Source organism: Equus quagga, chromosome 5 (assembly GCF_021613505.1).
Source record: "Equus quagga isolate Etosha38 chromosome 5, UCLA_HA_Equagga_1.0, whole genome shotgun sequence".
Taxonomy (NCBI): domain Eukaryota; kingdom Metazoa; phylum Chordata; class Mammalia; order Perissodactyla; family Equidae; genus Equus; species Equus quagga.
The window spans coordinates 33,585,307-33,602,302 of NC_060271.1; the positions used below are offsets into that span (position 1 = coordinate 33,585,307).

General features: G+C 61.9%; 2 protein-coding genes across 9 annotated transcripts in view; both read left to right on the forward strand.

The window, feature by feature from the left end:
- The first annotated feature begins 86 nt into the window (after positions 1-86).
- On the forward strand, positions 87-12,333 carry SH2D5 (SH2 domain containing 5). Of its 4 annotated transcripts, XM_046662565.1 has the most exons (10): positions 87-131; positions 4,252-4,383; positions 4,742-4,822; positions 5,288-5,362; positions 6,394-6,540; positions 7,817-8,065; positions 8,228-8,402; positions 8,808-8,916; positions 9,364-9,523; positions 10,183-12,333. In XM_046662565.1, the coding sequence occupies exons 2-10, from the start codon at positions 4,297-4,299 to the stop codon at positions 10,384-10,386; spliced, it is 1,287 nt and encodes a 428-aa protein (XP_046518521.1). In that variant the 5' UTR covers positions 87-131; positions 4,252-4,296; the 3' UTR covers positions 10,387-12,333. The 4 variants fall into 4 exon arrangements, with proteins under 4 accessions (XP_046518521.1, XP_046518519.1, XP_046518520.1 ...); XM_046662563.1 differs by lacking the exons at positions 87-131; positions 4,252-4,383; positions 4,742-4,822 and having other exon boundaries at positions 5,005-5,362; positions 8,781-8,916; XM_046662564.1 differs by lacking the exons at positions 87-131; positions 4,252-4,383; positions 4,742-4,822 and having other exon boundaries at positions 5,005-5,362.
- A 1,279-nt stretch (positions 12,334-13,612) lies between these two features.
- Positions 13,613-16,996, forward strand: part of KIF17 (kinesin family member 17) — a 46,260-nt gene continuing 42,876 nt past the window's right edge. For all 5 annotated transcript variants that reach the window (XM_046661326.1, XM_046661327.1, XM_046661328.1 and 2 more), the window contains exon 1: positions 13,613-14,024. In XM_046661326.1, the coding sequence (XP_046517282.1) occupies positions 13,794-14,024 (231 nt within the window). In that variant the 5' untranslated portion in view covers positions 13,613-13,793. The remainder of the gene's footprint in view (positions 14,025-16,996) is intronic.

The following is a 16,996-nucleotide window of genomic DNA, read 5'->3' on the forward strand; positions in this document are numbered from 1 at the left end:
GGGGGCGGCGGGGGGGCGGGGCGGGGCGGGGCGGGGCTGGCGCCGGGCCGGCCGGGGGCGGAGACGCGCGCGGCTGCGCGGGGGTCGCCAAGCCAAGCTGCAGCGACGCCACTCGAGACTCGGCTGGCGCGGTGAGTGAGCGCTGGGGAGCCGGGCCGGGGCTGGGGCCGGCGGGTCGGCGGGAGCGGGGCTCGGTCCCCAGGCGCGGAGAGGAGGGAGGGGATCTGGTGGGGAGGAGCACCTCCGTCCGCTCGCTCCGTCGCTGTCCATCACCTTCGCCGTCACCGTCTGTCACCTCTGCCATCACCTCCACCGCCCCTCCGCCAGCGTCCTTCCTCGCTCGCCCCTCGGTGGGTCCGGGGAGGTTCTCTGCCCCGGGCCGGGGGCTGTCACTGAAAGCCTGGACGCTCCCCAGGCTCCAGTAATAGCGGGACTAATGACCCACGCGGTGGAGCGCTGCGTGCCGCCCGGGCGCCGGCCTGGTCCGCGGGTCCGGCGACACTTCATCCTGCAAACGGCGCTTTCCGCTCAGTGTCGTCTGTTTGGAGAGGCCGTCCTCGACCACCCTGTGCTGGATAGCATCCCCCAGCACGCACGAACATACACATACATCTCATACCCTCCTCACCCTGCTGTACTTTCCTCCAGATCACTTAAGCCCCCTGAAATGCTGTTGGCTTCCCGTACCGTCCCCCCAGCCCAGCCTGGGCACTCGGTGAGGGCAGGGACTGTGTTTTCTTCACCTGGCACGTAGTCGGCGCCCGGAAATATTCTCAGAAGGAACAGATAGAGGCACAGCCCGGAGGGAGCTGCTGTTATCACCCCACTTTACAGCTGAGGAAATGGAGCCTGTGAGGTTAGGTGACTTGGCCAGGTCGCATCAGCCAACGTTGCCTGCACCCCACAGTCCGACCCCACAATCCACAGTCTGAACCCCAGGCCGCAGGGTTCAGTCTCCTCCCACCCTGTGGCCCCGAGCAGGCGGGAGGAGGGAGCACCAGGTGGTAGGTTGGGGCAGGGGGCTCTTGTGTGTGGCTGAGCCAAAGGCAGTGGGGGTGAGGCAGGTGAGCAGAGTGGCTCTGGAAGCCCCGGGCCACCTGGCCGGGAGGCAGTCAGAGAGAGAAAGCGGCTGTTTTGCTGATCAGATCAGCCCCTGGCAGCTGGGGTGTTCTGGGCGGCTGATAGGCTGGGACCCACCAAACCTCAAAGGTGGACGCCCTGCTGACTTGGGAGAGCGGGGTCTGAGCAGAAGGGCCCTGCCGTGGCCTAGGGGAAGAGACCCAGCTTTGCTTCCCAGCTACCCCCTTGTGCTCTGTGACCTTGGGCAAGTGACTTCAGCCCCCCAGTCACCCTTTGCAAAGCCCAGGCTGAGTGGTCTCCCACGATGCTGTGAATGTGGGCCCTCCTTATGACACAACCCAGCTAGGGTGCTGTGCAGCCAAGGGCCTCTGTCCTTGACCCTCAAGGCGAGTCAACCCATCCAGTCCCCTGTCTCTAAGCAGGGCCACCTGGAAAACCTCAGAGGAGCAAGAGAAGAGCCCCAGCCTCATCCAGATGTGTCCCCTTAGGAAGGTGCTGGCGCAGCCAGGCTCCTGTGCAAAACCTTGGAAAAGCAGGTCTGGTCCAAAGAGAGAAATGGACATTTGTGCCTGGAACGGGTCAGCAGGTCTGTTGCCGGGGTGAGAGTGAGCCTGGTGCCCTCCCTGCGCCCCTGGGCAGCCCCCAACTTGAGGCCCCCCTCCGACTTGGGAGGGAGGTACGGGAAGGAGGAAACTTCTCCTTTGCCGGGCATGGGGAAGGATCAGGTGAGGGTGGGTGAGGGGGCCACTAGAGGGCCTGTGTCCTGGCCTCCCCACCCCACAGCCGAGACACTGGGGTGTCCCCCTGGAGAGCTGCAGCTCTGAGTCCGGAGGGAGGAGGCTGTCGAGCCCTCGGCACGGCCGTCCGGGCAAGTGTGCGAGCGAGTGTGTGCATGTGTGATGACCCACGTGGCTCCTTCGCATCCCAGACTCTGGGTGTCTGGGGGCTGTGTCAGCAGCACAGGCCAGATGCGAAATGTGCTCCCTCTCTCGCCCTCCTCCCATCCTCCCTCTCGCTCTCCTTTTGTCTTCTCCTCACGGCCCTTGGTTCCCACTTCTCTTGCTGCCTTTTCATCCTCTGTTCTTTCCCCCTCTCCCTCTCGCCAGCCCGTTTAGTTTTTGGTCTTTGCCTCCTCTGTTCCCCACCGCCTGCGAGTACCGGGCAGCGCAGCCCGTGATGTGAGTGTGAAGCAAAGAGCCGATTCCCTGGAAGCCCAGCTGCATACCTGGAGCCGGGGCCACGTGGCTTTTGTGCCAGTTGCACATCTAACCTTGCTTTATTTAAACATAAAATGAATGATAGGTGATGGACACGATGTGAAGAGTGATCAGGACCGAGGAGCAGAGGGGTGTGAGCGCCCAGAAAAGCAGGAGGGCAGAGGGTGCAGGAGGGAAGAGCCAGGAGGGCGCCAGGGGACGGGGCAGCCTTTATTTTCAGGCTCTTCCCGTGCTGAGCGGTAGATTGCTGCTGGCGACTCCCCCCTGGCCGGAGCCTGGGCTGAAGGTCGTGGGCAGCCAGAGGCAGGGGCCAGTCCGGAGCTCTTGGCACAGACAGTGTCAGTTCCAAAGCACACAAACCGTCCTTCTCCAAGGGCTCCTAAAGCTGGGGGGAGCACCCCCGGGACACACCCATTTCCTGCCTAGCAACCTGTCTGATACCAGCCTTCTGGCAGGAATCATGGCCCCCAGACCTCCCCTCCTGCCCTCCTGGACTGGGCGCTCTCCTCTCAGGCGTGGCCTGGTGCAAGGAGGGCACTGAAAGTGGCCCGACCTCGCCGTCCCCCCAGCTCCCTCCTGAACAGCAGGCTTTGGGGTCCCCTCTCCCCAGTGAGACCGTATTTGTTGAGCATCAGCTGGGAGCCTAGCTGACATCGTGCTGCTCCTCCATTCCGTTCTCACCAACTCCTCACATTATCCCAGGTTTGGGATCAGGAAGTGGAGGCTCAGAGAAGTGAAGTGGCTCGCCCAAAGTCACACAGGATTTGGACCCAGATCTCTCTGATCCCAAGTGCAATGATTACAAGTAGCCAGGGGAGACGGAACCCGCCAGGATGCGGGACGGGGGTGGGGGTCTAAGTTGGCCCCAGGAAAGACTGAGGGATCTGCGTCCTTGGGGACTTGGGCAGAGGCATTCAGCCAGTCCTCTTTGTGATGCATCCACTCCACATCCACTGAGCACCAGCTGTGGTCCGGAGCTCTGGGAGGAAGGGCTCTCCCTGCCCTTGAGGACAGTCTGTGAGGGAGCTTCCTCCTCTCCTCCACCAGTGGAACTGGGAGACGGGCCCAGGAAAGACCAGAACCTGGGCTGGGTTGGGGCACAGGACTCCTCAGCCCCCAGGCAGTTGTCCACCCTCCCTCCCTCCTGACTCAGCATCAGTGAGCGTCTAGTTGCAGCTGGGGGCTTCGGGCAGGGGCGGAAGCCAGGCTGAGCCGAATGAGCCAGGGGCCTGCGAAACAGTTCTAGCCATCCAGTTCATGGGCCGCCCCCCCCCCCCCCCCGGGACTAGAGAGCTCCTGCCCTGGAACCTGCGATGGCTCCCCACTGCCCACAGGCAGAGCCTCAATTCCCTGGTGTGACATTTAAGGCTGATCTCAGCCTGGCTCCAGCCTGCTGCTCTGGCTGCTTTTGCTCCTCTGTGCCTTTGCAGACTCTGTTCTTGTTGCTGTCACACCCTTCCTCTTGGGCAGTACCTTCCCAGGCTGCCCCCCACCCCCTGGCGCTTTGTGTAAGCTGGACACGTGTCCATACCCTCGACTTCCAGCCCAGGGCAGGCCCAGAGCACAGAGGACCCAGGGCGTGGACTGCCACACCCCCTCCTTCAGTCCTCTCCCCAGACTTCAGTCCTCAGTGACGCCCTCCTGGCTGCTGTCACCCCCCAACCCCGCGTTCCACATCCTCATCTCCGCTTTATCACCATCCAGCATATTCCATAGCTTATCATTTAGTGTAGTGTCTTTCTCCCCGACAAGAATGTTGGCTCCGTGAGCGTAGGCAGGGCGTTTGTCATTTTATTCAGGGCTGGGTGTCCCCGTGTCCCCAGTGCCCAGGACATTGCCTGGCACACAGCAAGTGCTCAGTAAGAATTTGTCGGATGAGGGGGCGCACCGGCCTCTGATGGGGAGCACTGTGGCTCCACCGCCTGGAACCCACTTTGCCCCCTCCCCTTTGCAGCCTTCCCCCCGACCGGGGAACTTGAAGCTGAGCACCCTGGGGGCCATGCAGAAGGCTGGGGCAGGGGGCCGGAGGGCCTCCGACTGTGGCCCTGCCCCTCACCGGCCCAGGTGCATCACCAGGTTTGCACAGGTGGGTGGGGCTGCCTCGTGGGATGTGCTCTGGTGGGTGGTGACAGTGGCAGCCCTGGGGGTGGGGAGGAGCTATGTGTCAAGGATCTATTTCCTGTCTTCCCTCCCTGCCCCAGCCTCTGGAATGTGTATGTGTGCACAGCCGAGGAGATGGGGCCTCAGAGGGGCTGAGTGGCTTGACCAAGGTCACCTCCTGGGAAAGTAGCAGAGCCTGGACTCCGAGTCCAGTGCTCTGTCACTGTCCACACTGACCTGACAGAGCAGAGTGTGTGTTTGAGGGGGAATTTGGAGGCCGGAGATCAGGAGCCAAGGGCCTGACTCCCCTGCCACCCTCCCTCCCCCACCCCACCCCCAAGCAGTATGTGGGGTCCTTCCCCGTGGACGACCTGGACACCCAGGAGAGCGTGTGGCTGGTGCAACAGCAGCTCTGGGCACTGAAGGTAGCGGGGCTGGGGAGCTGGGAGGGGACTTCCCCCGTGGGGATCGCAGCCTTGCAATGTCGGGCTGGGAATGGCCCCTGAGACCATCTGATCCATCCCACCCCCAGTCATAGAGATGGAGCAAGTGAGGCCCAGGGAGGGGCAGGACCAAAGCCGTTCTGAGAGGTGGGCCCAGTCAGGACCACACCTAGGTTGCTGGAACCATGTCCCTTATGCCCAGGGACCCCTTCCCTTGGGCAGTCGTGACCTGTGCCCGCAAGTAGAAGCCACAGGTGTGAGATGTGGGGGATGGCCAGCTATGGCTCTGGCTGGGAGGTGGTCTGCCATCCCCACTTCCCCGGCTCCTGGGGGTCCACTGTCCTGGCAGGCAGGGTGGGCTTAGCTGACCAGCCTGTGGTGACTGGTACTGAGGCTGGGCAGGGCCCGGGAGGTAATGCCTGCGCCCACCAACTCTCTCCCTCCCAGGACTGTCCCCGCCGCCGGGCCGTCATCCTGAAATTCAGCCTTCAGGGCCTCAAGATCTACAGCGGGGAGGGTGAGGTAGGAGCCTGTGTGGGTGCCGGCGAGGCCTGGATGGGACAGGTGTCCTGCTCCTTCTGGATGCACTCGCCTCTCCCCGGGCCCTGCGCTGCCCCTTGAGCCACCCCGGCTTCCCAGCCCGCTCTGGACCTTTGGGCATTCTCTCTCCAAGGGCTCCCCCCAGGGCAAGCTCAGGACCATCCAGCCCCGTGAGGTCTTGCAGGTCCCAGCCTCTTTGTCGGCCTGCGCAGCGGTGGCCCGAGGGCTGTGGCCAGCCCCTTATGACTGTGGAATGGGGGCCAGACGCGGGCTGGGGGCCGGTTGGGAGCCCCCGCTTGGATGCCCCTCCTCCTCCTCCTGGGGCAAGTCAGTGTTTGTTGACCACTAACTGTACGACTCTGTATTCTGTACTGTGTACAACTCACACTGCACAACTCTGGGCCGTGGCGCGAAGGTGTCCCAGAGCTGTGCATCACAGGGGCTCCGGGGTCGGGTCCTGTGCCCTTTGCATGAGGCTCATGAAGCCCCACCAACAGCCCTATCAGAGGGGTTCGGTCCCCACTTGACATTTATCATGAGAGGGCTCAGAGGGCTGTGCTCACCTGCCCAAGCCACCCGAGAGTGAGTGGCAGAGCCGGGACTCGAACCTGGGTCATCTGACTCCAGAGACCAGGCGTGCCCCCCAGGGCCTGCTGCCGCGCCTTTCCCTGCGACTGAGCAGGCCGTGAATGCGCTGCCCCTAGTGCCATAACATGGCGTGACCATCCCAACCAGCAGCTCGGTGGCGGCGGGGAGCAAGGGATCCAAGCCCCGAGGCTTCGGGGAGAAGGGGGGTTCTGATTTGAAGTGGGGTTTGGGCAGACCTGGAAGGAGGGAAGAGTTCTTCACCCCAGGAGCCGGGTGGGCCCTAAGCTGGGCACGCAGGCTGGAGAGCAGACCCAGGAGGCCTGCCAGCAGGTGTGTGGGGCCCGCAGGGCTGGCACGCACTGGGGTGGCAGCTGCAGGCCAGGTGGCGGGTCTGATGGAGGCCGTCCTGCCCGCTGCCTGCCCAGGTGCTCCTGATGGCGCACGCCCTGAGGCGCATACTCTACTCCACCTGGTGCCCAGCTGACTGCCAGTTTGCCTTCATGGCCCGAAACCCCCGGAGCCCGGCCAGCAAGCTCTTCTGCCACCTCTTTGTGGGCAGCCAGCCTGGAGAGGTATCTGGGACCCAGGGCAGGGGGACCGCCACGTTGGCTGGAGTGGGGGGTGTGCTGTGCATCAGCGTGGGTTCCAGGGCCCGAGGCCTGGGAGGGCTCAGCCACATCGGCCCGAGCCGCCTCCAACCATGCACCCCTCACCACACGGGCTCCTTCTGTGGCTCTGCCCACTGAGCACTCCACCACAGCAAATCAGTGGGCTCAGCATTCCCCAGGGCTGGAAGGTAGGGACCAGGCCATGCGTTTAGAAATTGGAGGCTCATCCTGCCAGGCCTCTGCTCACACTGTTCTACCTGGAATCCCCTTCCTTTTCTCATCCTGACAGATCCCAGCTTGCCCTTCCAGGCTCAGCCTGCGTGTCTGTGAGGCCCCCCTTGAGTCTTTTAGACCCCCCCTCCTTCTGCGGTCCTGTGACGTAAACCACACTCTATCATCGGTCTGTCCCTAATTACGATCACTGGCGTTCTTTGAGAGCAGAGGCTGGCTCCAGGTCTCGAACTGTTCTGGTGCTTGGTCCTGTGGGGCAAGCGGGTAGGCAGGTAGATCCTGGAAGTCAAAGCCAGGATGACGCTGTGAACAACGGAGCGTTGGCAGCCAATCTGGCAAGCAGAGGCTGGGTTTCATTCCATCCAGCAAGCATTTGCCGTCACCCCGGTACATTGAGCCCTGTGCTGGCTGCTGGAGTGACAGGTGGCTGAGATGTGGCCCTGGATCTCCTGGAACTCACGGTTCCAGCGTATTGGGGCTGGATGATGTGTGTGGCAGGTGGAATGTGCTGGGCCTCTGCTGGGGGTTTTCTGTGCTCCATTTCACTGAAGGAGCACAGGGGGCTGAGGATGAGGAAACTGAGGCACAGAGGTGCCAGGCTCTACCCAGGGTCACATGGCAGCTCCTAACTGACAGAGCCAGGATTGGATCCCCGGTTCTCTGCGTCCAGGGCCTGGGCTCTTAGCCACTCCTCTGAGAGGGCACTGCCCAGTGCGCAGGGAGCGGGCGGTAAACCGAGGGGTGGGAGAGCATTTAGCCCGTGGATTCCCAGCTCCAAGCGTGGTCCTGGAATAAAGGAGACGCTCAGTATTTGTTAAATGAATAAAGGAAGCTGGTATGGGAGGCTGCATGGTGGTGAGCTTTTGAGGGATAAGTCGGCGTTTTCCTGGCCAGAATGGGGAAGAGCACCCCAAGCCGGGGGCCTGCATGCACCGACCATGAGTCGGTTGATGCCTGAAGGTTCCCCAGGAAGATTCGCCCGACTGAGCCCAGCCCGCCCCCTCCCCAGGTCCAGATCCTGCACCTGCTGCTCTGCCGCTCCTTCCAGCTTGCTTACCTCTTGCAGCACCCTGAGGATCGGGCGCAGCCTGAGCCCTGCCTGGGGCCTGCAGGGGACGCGCCCCTGAAGCCACTGTCGAGCCCTGGGGGCCCCCCTGGCCTTGTGCGGGAACCCTTCGGCCGTGATCAGCTGTCACAGAATGTTCATGCACTGGTCTCCTTCCGGCGGCTGCCAGCAGAGGGGCCCGTGGGCAGTGGGGTACGCAGCCCCCCAGCCAGGGAGCGGGCAGTGAACAAGGGAACTGGGTGAGGGTTTGGGGGTCCTGTGGGGGGTGCTGGATTTCAGGGGAGGGGGCTCTGCGTGACCTGACCCGGCTGAGCCTGAGTCTGCCTGCCCTGCGGGCCCCTCTTGGTGCCCTAGAAGGAGCTGGCAGAGTTGGAAGGGCGTGGGGGTGCCCGCCACACCCGCCTGGGGAACCCCTACTGCTCCCCGACGCTGGTGCGCAAGAAGGCCATTCGCAGCAAGGTGCTGCGCTCCGGGGCCTACCGCGGCTGCACCTACGAGAGCCAGCTGCAGCTGTCGGCGCGGGAGGCCTGTGAGTACCCGGACGCCCTGCCCCATGCATGCCTGCGTGAGTGTCTGTCTGCACCTGTGTGAGTCAGACAGGGTGGCCTGGCGTCCCTTTCTGCACGGCTGTGCCTGTGTCTCCCAGCAGATGCCTGTGTGTGGATGTGCATCCAGGGCTGTGTGCCTGGGGCTGGCACAGGTGACTGTATAGCTGCCATGTGCCTTAACTGGGGGCTGGGTGTGCATGGGGTGTGCCTGTGTGTGGAGGTGTATTTTTGAGGGGCTGGATGTGTGCCTCCCGGGCTGGGGGTGGTGGCTTGGTGAAGAGACAAGCATGGGGTGATGGGGCCTGTGGGGGTGAGGCGGGCTGAGCAGGGGGCCTGGCCTTTCTCTGACCCCTCCATAGTGGAGGGGTCATCGGTGGTCTCCACAGTTCCTGCCGCATGGGAGGCGTGGCCCCGGGGTCCCGGTGGCCCCTCGTGCCTGGTGGAGAGCGATGGCAGCCTGACGGAGAACATCTGGACCTTTGCTGGCATCTCCAGGTAGGAGGGGCCTGGCGGGTGCCCAGCCGCTTGGGGTGGACAGAGAAATAGGCCGTGGGCTCCCCCAGGGCCCTGACACGGGCACAAGGGCGCAGTGCTCCTGACCTCGGCGACCCCAGGCCAGGGACTTCACTGCCCTGGCCTCAGTTTTCTACAGAGGTTCAAACCTGTAATCCAGCTAGATCCCTGCGCACCTGGCCTGTCGAAGGGGACGGCTGGCTAGATGTCAGCTCCTTCCAGCTCTCTCCTGATTGGGTCTTGGTCTTGTGAACAATTAAGGACCCTTAGAAACCTTTCAGAAAGGAAGTCTCAGAGCTTTCCTCGTCCAAGGCGTCTCCGGACAGGCGCCTGTTTCCCGTGCTGTGGGCTGTGTGCCCTTGCCCAGGGGAGACGGGAGGCTGCGTGCGCCCAGGGGTCCTGCCTTCATCCCCTCCCCTCCGCTCCCAGGCCCAGTGCCCTCGCCCTGCTGCGGAGAGACGTGCTGGGGGCCTTCCTGCTGTGGCCCGAGCCGGGCGCCAGCGGCCAGTGGTGCCTGTCGGTGCGGACGCAGTGCGGCGTGGTGCCCCACCAGGTCTTCCGGAACCACGTGGGCCGCTTCTGCGTGGAGGTGGGTGCGGGCAGCCGGCGCCCTGCCGCGCCCCTTCTCACCGCGCGCTCCCGAGCCCGCCTCCCCGTCCCCGTCCCCGTCGGCTCCGGCCCCGCCCTTCATTTGACTCTCCATCCAGCTCCTTGTCCTTGGCCCTGCCGCCCCGCCTCCCCGCCCCCCGGCCCCACCTCTACCCGCGGGCTCCGCCCTAGGGCCGCTCTCCTCATGGCGCTTTCGGAGGGGTGTGTCTAGTAGAGTCTGGGGCTGGGGTCATGCCTCACGTTTCTGTAGGAATCCCGGCTTTTAAAAGTCTGCCTTTCCCACACCCTAACGCATCCTTTAGCAGAGGAGGAAACTGAGTCAGAGAGGGTAGGGCTTGCCCCAGCTCGTACAGCCCCTGAGTCTCAGGTGTGGAGTGGCGGCCCGACGGCAGGTGTCCAGGGAGGGCAGCCAGGGCTTCTTACATGTGCGCCCTTCCTTGGCTGCCGAGCGTCTCAGTCCTGACCCTGCTGGGAGGGGAGAAGGGAGGAGATGGTGGGTGACCGTGCTGTGAGCAGGACGGGGACCTCTCAGCTCAGATTCCCTCCTCTCCAAGGTGGGGCGGGACCCGTGGGCCGGGGTGGTGGTACCCCGGTGCGCTGTGGGGAAGGGGACGGGAGCTGAAGGCCCTTCCCCCCCAGCACCTGCCAGCCGAGTTCCCCAGCCTGGAGGCCTTGGTGGAGCACCACGCGGGCACTGAGCGCAGCCTCTTCTGCGCCCTGGACATGGGCCGCCTGAACCCCAGCTACGAGGAGCAGGACTGCGGGCCCGAGGGCAGGCCTCCCCGGACACTCCGGCCCCTGGGCCATGCCAAGTCGGAGGCAGAACTGCAGGGCCTGGGCTAAGAGGCTGGGCCCCACGCCAACGGCCCTGCCTCGCCCTGGCTGCCGGGCCTCAGCAGGCCACTCTGTCCTTCCACCCCGCTGGTCACCTGTTCCATCCAGTCACTCTGCCTCTTGGACCAGTCTTCCATCACTACACCACCCGTGGGGGGGAGCCCTGAGATTGGGGATTGCCAATGGCTTCTCGCAGGGCCTGGGACCTGTTGGGGTTGCCGGAGGGGCAGCTGGAGCTCCAGGCTTCTGTGAACTTGCTGGGTGACTCTGGATGCTTGTCATCTCTGGGATTCACTTGGCTCCTAGGAGGGGAGCTCTCTGAGGTGGGCCAGCAGGTACGTTCACGATGGAGGTGCAGCCGGGGCCAGGCCTGGGGCCCTGCCTGGGAGTCCTCAGAGAGCTCCCGACTCGTTTGGGAGAGGTGTTTGGGGAGCCCGGAGCAAGTGCTCACTTTGGGTAGAGGCCTGGGGGGAGCCGCCCTCTCCCCGGGAGCAAGCAGAGATGACACAGCAGGGCTTGTGGCCACATCCGGGCAGACAGACAGAGCCCAGCCTTTCTCGTGTCTTCTGGGGGTAAAGGAGTCTTCCTGTGAGTTCTGAGGGACCAGGGTTCGGAGGCCGCAGAAAGGGCAGGGTGGACGGAGAGCCATGCCACCCAAAGCCCACATGCAGGTGGCCACTGTGTGCAGGTGGACGTGGAGCAGCAGAGTGCAGAATCTCATGCGTTGCTTGGGAAGGTGGGTTTGTCTCCACTCAGAACCACAGGGTTGTGATCCCTGCTTGCTCGGAGCGCATGTCCTGGTGCCATCCCCGTCCCCAAGCCCCTGAGACCCACCAGGATGCGCACGCACCCAGGCTCCTTTCCTTGGCCGTTTGAATGGGAGGGGCCAGCAGTGAGTCACAGGGAGGCCCTGCCCCCTTGTCCTGCAGGCCAGACTGCGTTTAGTGGCTGTCTGGGAAGCCCCCCGACGGTGGCATTTTCCTTAATATGGCACTGGCCATGGCTGTCAGGGGCCACTTCACTAGGCCAGCCCCATTGCGGATGGGGTCAGAGCAAACCTTCCAAAGACAGAACTGATGGAGGCCCTGCCAGAAGGGGCTTGACCTCAGTGGGCAGTGGGGGGCCTGGGGGTCTGGGAAGACAATTCTCGTCTAATGCAGTGGCCCTGCAGTGACCGAGAGATCAGGCGTCCCCCTTTATAGGTAAACTTGACAGGCTGACTTGAATCTACCGACTAGAGCTGGGGAGCAAGTTCACTGAACGGACTCCTCTTCCTGAGGCCCAGGCCTCCTGGCGCATCTGGGGCTGCCCCTCCCTATCCGTGAGTGGGCTGTGCCTGTTCGGCGCCTTGAAAGTCAGACTTCTGGCTCCTGGAAGGAAGAGGGCAGCCCCACAGAAGAGAAAGAAGGTGGATCCTGGGGAGCTGGGGCCCCCTGCCCAGGAAGTGGTCTTGGCTAGGGACCTTGTCACTCTCGTCACAGGGGTAGGAGGAAGCAGTTCCCTGGGGGTCTTTTCCCTGGACCCTCAGCCCTGATTTTATACTGAATGTGAGTGGGAGCCAGGACTCATTTTATGGCCATTTCTACTAAAACCCGTCTCCTCCCTGGGCACAGCCCTGGTCCCTGGGGGAGGCCGCCAGGAGAGGGGTTTGTTGATGTGGGACCGGGAGCACAGGTCTGGAGACGCCCTGGGAACCCGCCCAGGCGGAGGCCGGAGCTCATCGTATGAGGGATGTGTTTTGTTGCACAAATGACCCATGTGGATGGGGCGTCAGGAATGTTCCCAAAGCACTTTAACATTCCTTCACACAGCACTTACTGATCACGTGGTACAAATAGGACAAGGTTTTTGACCCATGTGTGCAAACGCCTCAGTGTCTTAATTATAGATCACCGCTTCCTCTTTGTTCCAACCAGCACCACCCGGGGAGCGCAGCTCTCCTTACTGCATGTACTTGAAACAAATAAAATGTGTGTCTTCCGATTGTCTGGGCAGACTTTGTCTCTGAAAGGGAGGTCCTGGTCCAGCTGGCCTGCTTTGTTTTTGTTTGCCAAACATACCTGGTGCCCATGGCGAACCAGACGGAGGTCCTGTCCTCAGGGGCTCAGAAGGTCCAGAAGGAATCAGATAGGTAGATTTATTCAAATCCTGTCCCTCCTGCTGAAAACCTTCAGTGGGTGTTTCCTATGGGAAAACAACGCAAGTCCTTATGTTCTGGCAACTCAGGCTTTCCTTCTGCTTCTGCAACAGGCTACAGGACCTTTGCACAGCCTGGACAGGTCTCCTTTGCTTGGTTGACTCCTCAAGCCTACTGTCTCAGTTCCTGTCGCCCTCAGGAAGCCTGCGCTGCCCGCTCGTGCCCGCCCAGGTCTGGGTGGTATCATTGGCCTATGTTCTATAAAACTAGTTCTTCAGTTTGCAATTACTGTTTCATTGATGGGATTTTTGTCTGTGGGATATTTGTTTCCAAGGTCAGTCTGCCCCCCAGAGACTATGGGCTCCCGGAGGGCAGGGATTGGGGTGTCTCCCAGGGCCTGTCATAGTGCTGGAGCATAGCTGACAGTTTCTGTGCAGAGGGGGCCCAGAGGAGGCGTGACAGCTGCTATTGTGGCTGGAGGGGCTTGTGCTGAGCCGGGAGAGAGAGGCCAGGAGCCTCTCCAGGCAAAAGCCTTTGGCTTTCGCAGTTTGTTTTGTTTTGTTTTGTTTTGTTAATCTTGAGTCTTAGAAAAAACGAGGGGTGGCATTAGAAGGAAGCTGTGTTCTGTCCTGGGGGCTGTGACAGGCTCTGGAGCAGCCTTCCCCTGAGGCAATACAGGGGTGTGGATAAAGGGCAGCAAGGTCCATGTTGCCTTTCTCGGTAGGTCTCTAACCCCCTCGTGAGGCCCATCCTCTTGTAGCCATCTCCGAGGTGGAGTCAAGCCCGGCCTCCTTGTCTTAGCTGGGCAACCTCGGGCAAGTTGCTTAACCTCTCTGAACCGGCGTGAGGATTAGAGAAGAGAAAGGATGTGGAGCGCCTGGCACGGAGCAGGCAGACGCTCCTGCGAAACCAGCGCGGGGCCTCCCCGCGGGCAGCCCTCGCGGGCCGGCCTCCAGCCAGGGGATGGATGCTCCCCGCGGCGGGAGCGACCACCGCGCCGACGTCCCCAGGACCGCGGCTGTGACGCCACGGGGGTTGCCCAGCAACCGCGAACGCCTCGGCGCGTGCGTGCTGCGGCGGCGGCCGGGCGCTCGGGGCGCGGGTCCTGCGGCGGCGCCTGCAGCGCGGATCCCCCCTTCCCCGCCCGGGCCGGGCCACAGGGACGGGCGAGCCCGCGCGCGGGGACAGGCGGCGGCCCCGGCCCGGGTCCTGCGACTCCCCGCCGCTCCCCCCTCCTCCCGAGGCCCCCGGCCGGGGTCGCGCGTCCCCGCCGCGCGCCATGGCCTCGGAGGCGGTGAAGGTGGTGGTGCGCTGCCGCCCCATGAACCAGCGGGAGCGGGAGCTGAGCTGCCAGCCCGTGGTGACGGTGGACGCGGCGCGCGGCCAGTGCTTCATCCAGAACCCGGGCGCCGCCGACGAGCCCCCCAAGCAGTTCACCTTCGACGGCGCCTACTCCATGGACCACTTCACCGAGCAGATCTACAACGAGATCGCCTACCCGCTGGTGGAGGTGAGAGCGCCCGCCAGGCCGGCCCCGGGCCAGGGCTTGGGGCCACCGGAACGGACGGCACTGCCCCTCGCCGGGCGCGGAGGCCCTTCGAGGGGTGCAGGTGGACACCTGCAAGTTGATCTGAAGACTTTCGTCCAGGCAGGAGCCAGCTGGAGCCCGCCCGCAGTGTCGCCTCCGGGTGTGCGCTGTCCCCAGTGCCAAGGCCGGTGCTCAGCCCCATCCCTTCCAGCCCGTTTCCCACGAGGACTCCAGCCCCCAGACCACTTGCCCTCCAGCCTCGGCCGAGAGCCTCAGGATTTCTCTGACAGCTCGGCCTCTTCCCCAGCCTCCTCCTCCCAGGCCACTCCTCTGCTTTCCCTCCCTCCCGCCTCTCCCTCCTCCTCCGTCGGGTTTCCCGCCGCTACCAGCCCGTGTGGGGAAAAGACGTGGCTGGCTCCCCGCGTCTGCAGAGAGAAGGCCTGGCCTCTGTCTGGGAGGAGCGGCAAACCTTTACCTTTGGTGTAAGGTGCCATCGTCTTCCTCCTCAGCGCGGAGGGACAAGGAGCCAACGGCTGTTTCTCACTCTGTAGGGCTTTTGCTTTCTAGAGCGCTGTCACACTAGGTGGCTCCTTGGGGCTTCACAGCAGGGACGGCACTCAGGTTTCACAGATGGCGAGACTGAGGCCCAGAGGGAGGAAACGGGCCAAGCTCCCACAGTGAGTTTCTGGCAGAGGTGGGGCTGGAGCTGCGCCGGGTCTCCTGGCCAAGGGCTTCCGTTCTACCGTCTCCCCAACTGCTCAGCGAATAGCTCATTAAGTGAGATGTCACAGGTTTTTCGAGGAAAGAAGGAAAAGTTTGGGAAACGCTGCATACGCCCTCCCTCGCTTGAAGCTGCACAGGGATGCCTGAGGCTCTGGCCAGCTCACGTCCCCGAGATCACCTCCTTTGGCTGTCCCATCTCTTCTGCCAAGAGTCAGTCAGAGCCCTTGAGAGGGCTGAAGTGTTCTGAAGCCCAGAGCTCCCCAGTGGCTGGGGCCTGACCAGAGATGACGCCCAGGGCATGAGGGTAGCTCCCCCCGGGGGATGGTCCCAGCGTCTGGGGTTGGCCAGGCTGTCCTTCTGCCATCCCGCATTCCCAGGCTGGAAGGGACCTGAGGGATCATCTGTTCACACCTCCCTGCACCGCTCCCCGCCCCCGCCCCCCGGCCCCTGGGGTCCTTAAATGGCCAGCCAATGGCAGGAGCTCACTCTTCCCAAAGCAGCCCGTTCCACCTTTGCTTCTTGGCTCCAAGAAGACCGTTCTGCACGGTGAGTCAGGGTCAGCCTCCCTGAAGCTTTCGGCCACCTCCTGGGCTCTGTCCCTGGGGCCCCAAAGAGCCCCTCTGCTCCCTCCAGCAGGGTCAGCCCCTCAGAGAGTTGAAGATCCCGGTGTGGCCTGCCTCCTTGGCCTTGCCTCCTTTGGGCCTCAGCCTTGCCTGTTGCCGGGGGCACTCAGTTCCCTCTTCATCCCGGAAGTAACCCAGGAGAGGCCTCCCTTGTCAGGGTCCCCAGGAAGCCCAGCCCAGAGGAGGAGACACTGAGGACACAGTGACTACATCAGAGCTCTGCTCCAGCTCTCCCGTCTGCCCCATGTTCCCCCAGCACTTGGGACTCCGTCGGCCCCCTGGACAGCCCGCGGCGCCTCAAACTCAGCGTGACATACCTTCTTTCTCATTCATTCATTCAGCTAACAAACAGCCTCTCCATCCCAGGCCCCATCCCAGGCTTGGGGAGCGCTGCCCTCCTCGAGCTCATGGTCAGGTGGAGGAGCAGCTGAGCTGATAGCTCTGATCCAGGGTGATGAGCGGGAGGAGAAGCCCTGGGGACTTCAGCAGCATAGGGAAGGCTAGCACACCTGGGCTTGGAGGGGATGGGAAGAGAGGGCAGGCAGGGAGGGCTTCCTGGAAGTGGTGAGGTCTAAGCTGAGGCCTGAAGGATGAAAGGAGTTGGCCAGGCAAGAAGGTGGAGGAAAGGGCCTTCCAGGTGGAGACCAGCGCATAGCATTTGATCTTCACCAGGCTCTGTGGTGGTGTGACCTGGGGTCATCATTCCTGATGGGGAAGCTGAGGTCTGGAGTGTCTCGGAACGAGTTAAGGGCAGATTCCCAAAATGTGTGTAAAGTTGTTTTTCCTTAACTCCAGAACAGGACTGTCCTATAGAACTTTCGGCAGTAATGGACAGGTTCTGTATCTGGGCTGTCCAGGTAGGTGCCACTGGCCGTATGTGGCAAGTGAGCACTTGAAATGAGGTTGTTGCTATGGAGGAACTGAATTGCAATTTTAATCAAGTTACATTTACGTAACCACCTGTGGCCGGTGGCTCCCATATTGGACCGCACAGCTCGAGAGCAATGCTTTCTAATACAAATATAACATGAGCCACATACATAATTTGAAGTTTTGTAGTAGCCACATTTTAAAAAGCGAAAGGAAACAAGGGAGCTTAATTTTCTTTATTTTTTTTTTCTTAGGAAGATTAGCCTTGAGCTAGCTGCTGCCAATCCTCCTCTTTTTGCTGAGGAAGACTGGCCCTGAGCTAACATCTGTGCCCATTTTCCTCCACTTTATACGTGGGACGCCTGCCACAGCATGGCTTGAGGAGCAGTGCTAGGTCCACACCTGGGACTCAAACCTGTGAACCCCGGGCCGCTGAAGCAGAATGTGCGCACTTAACCACTGCGCCACCGGGCCGGCCCCGGGAACTTAATTTTAATCCTACATTTTATTTAACCCAATACTTCCAAAATATTATCATTTCAATAAAACATAACAATAATAGATATTATCATTATATAATAACTATTAGTGAGCTATTTTACATTCTTCATATGAAGTCTGAAATCTGGTATCTATTTTACACTCGGCATGAATCTTCAGATGCTAAAGTGGTAACGGTTAAAATGAAATGAAACACAAAAAATAAAATTGTGTTTAGTGGAAAAATATTTTATATCA

Excerpts from the sequence above, each read along its gene's own strand:
- SH2D5 (XM_046662563.1), top strand. The coding sequence starts at position 5,102 with ATGTGGGGGATGGCCAGCTATGGCTCTGGCTGGGAGGTGGTCTGCCAT. Across the intron at positions 5,363-6,393 it reads TCTACAGCGGGGAGGGTGAG|GTGCTCCTGATGGCGCACGC; the intron begins GTAGGAGCCTGT and ends CTGCCTGCCCAG. Across the intron at positions 8,403-8,780 it reads GCTGTCGGCGCGGGAGGCCT|TGGAGGGGTCATCGGTGGTC; the intron begins GTGAGTACCCGG and ends ACCCCTCCATAG.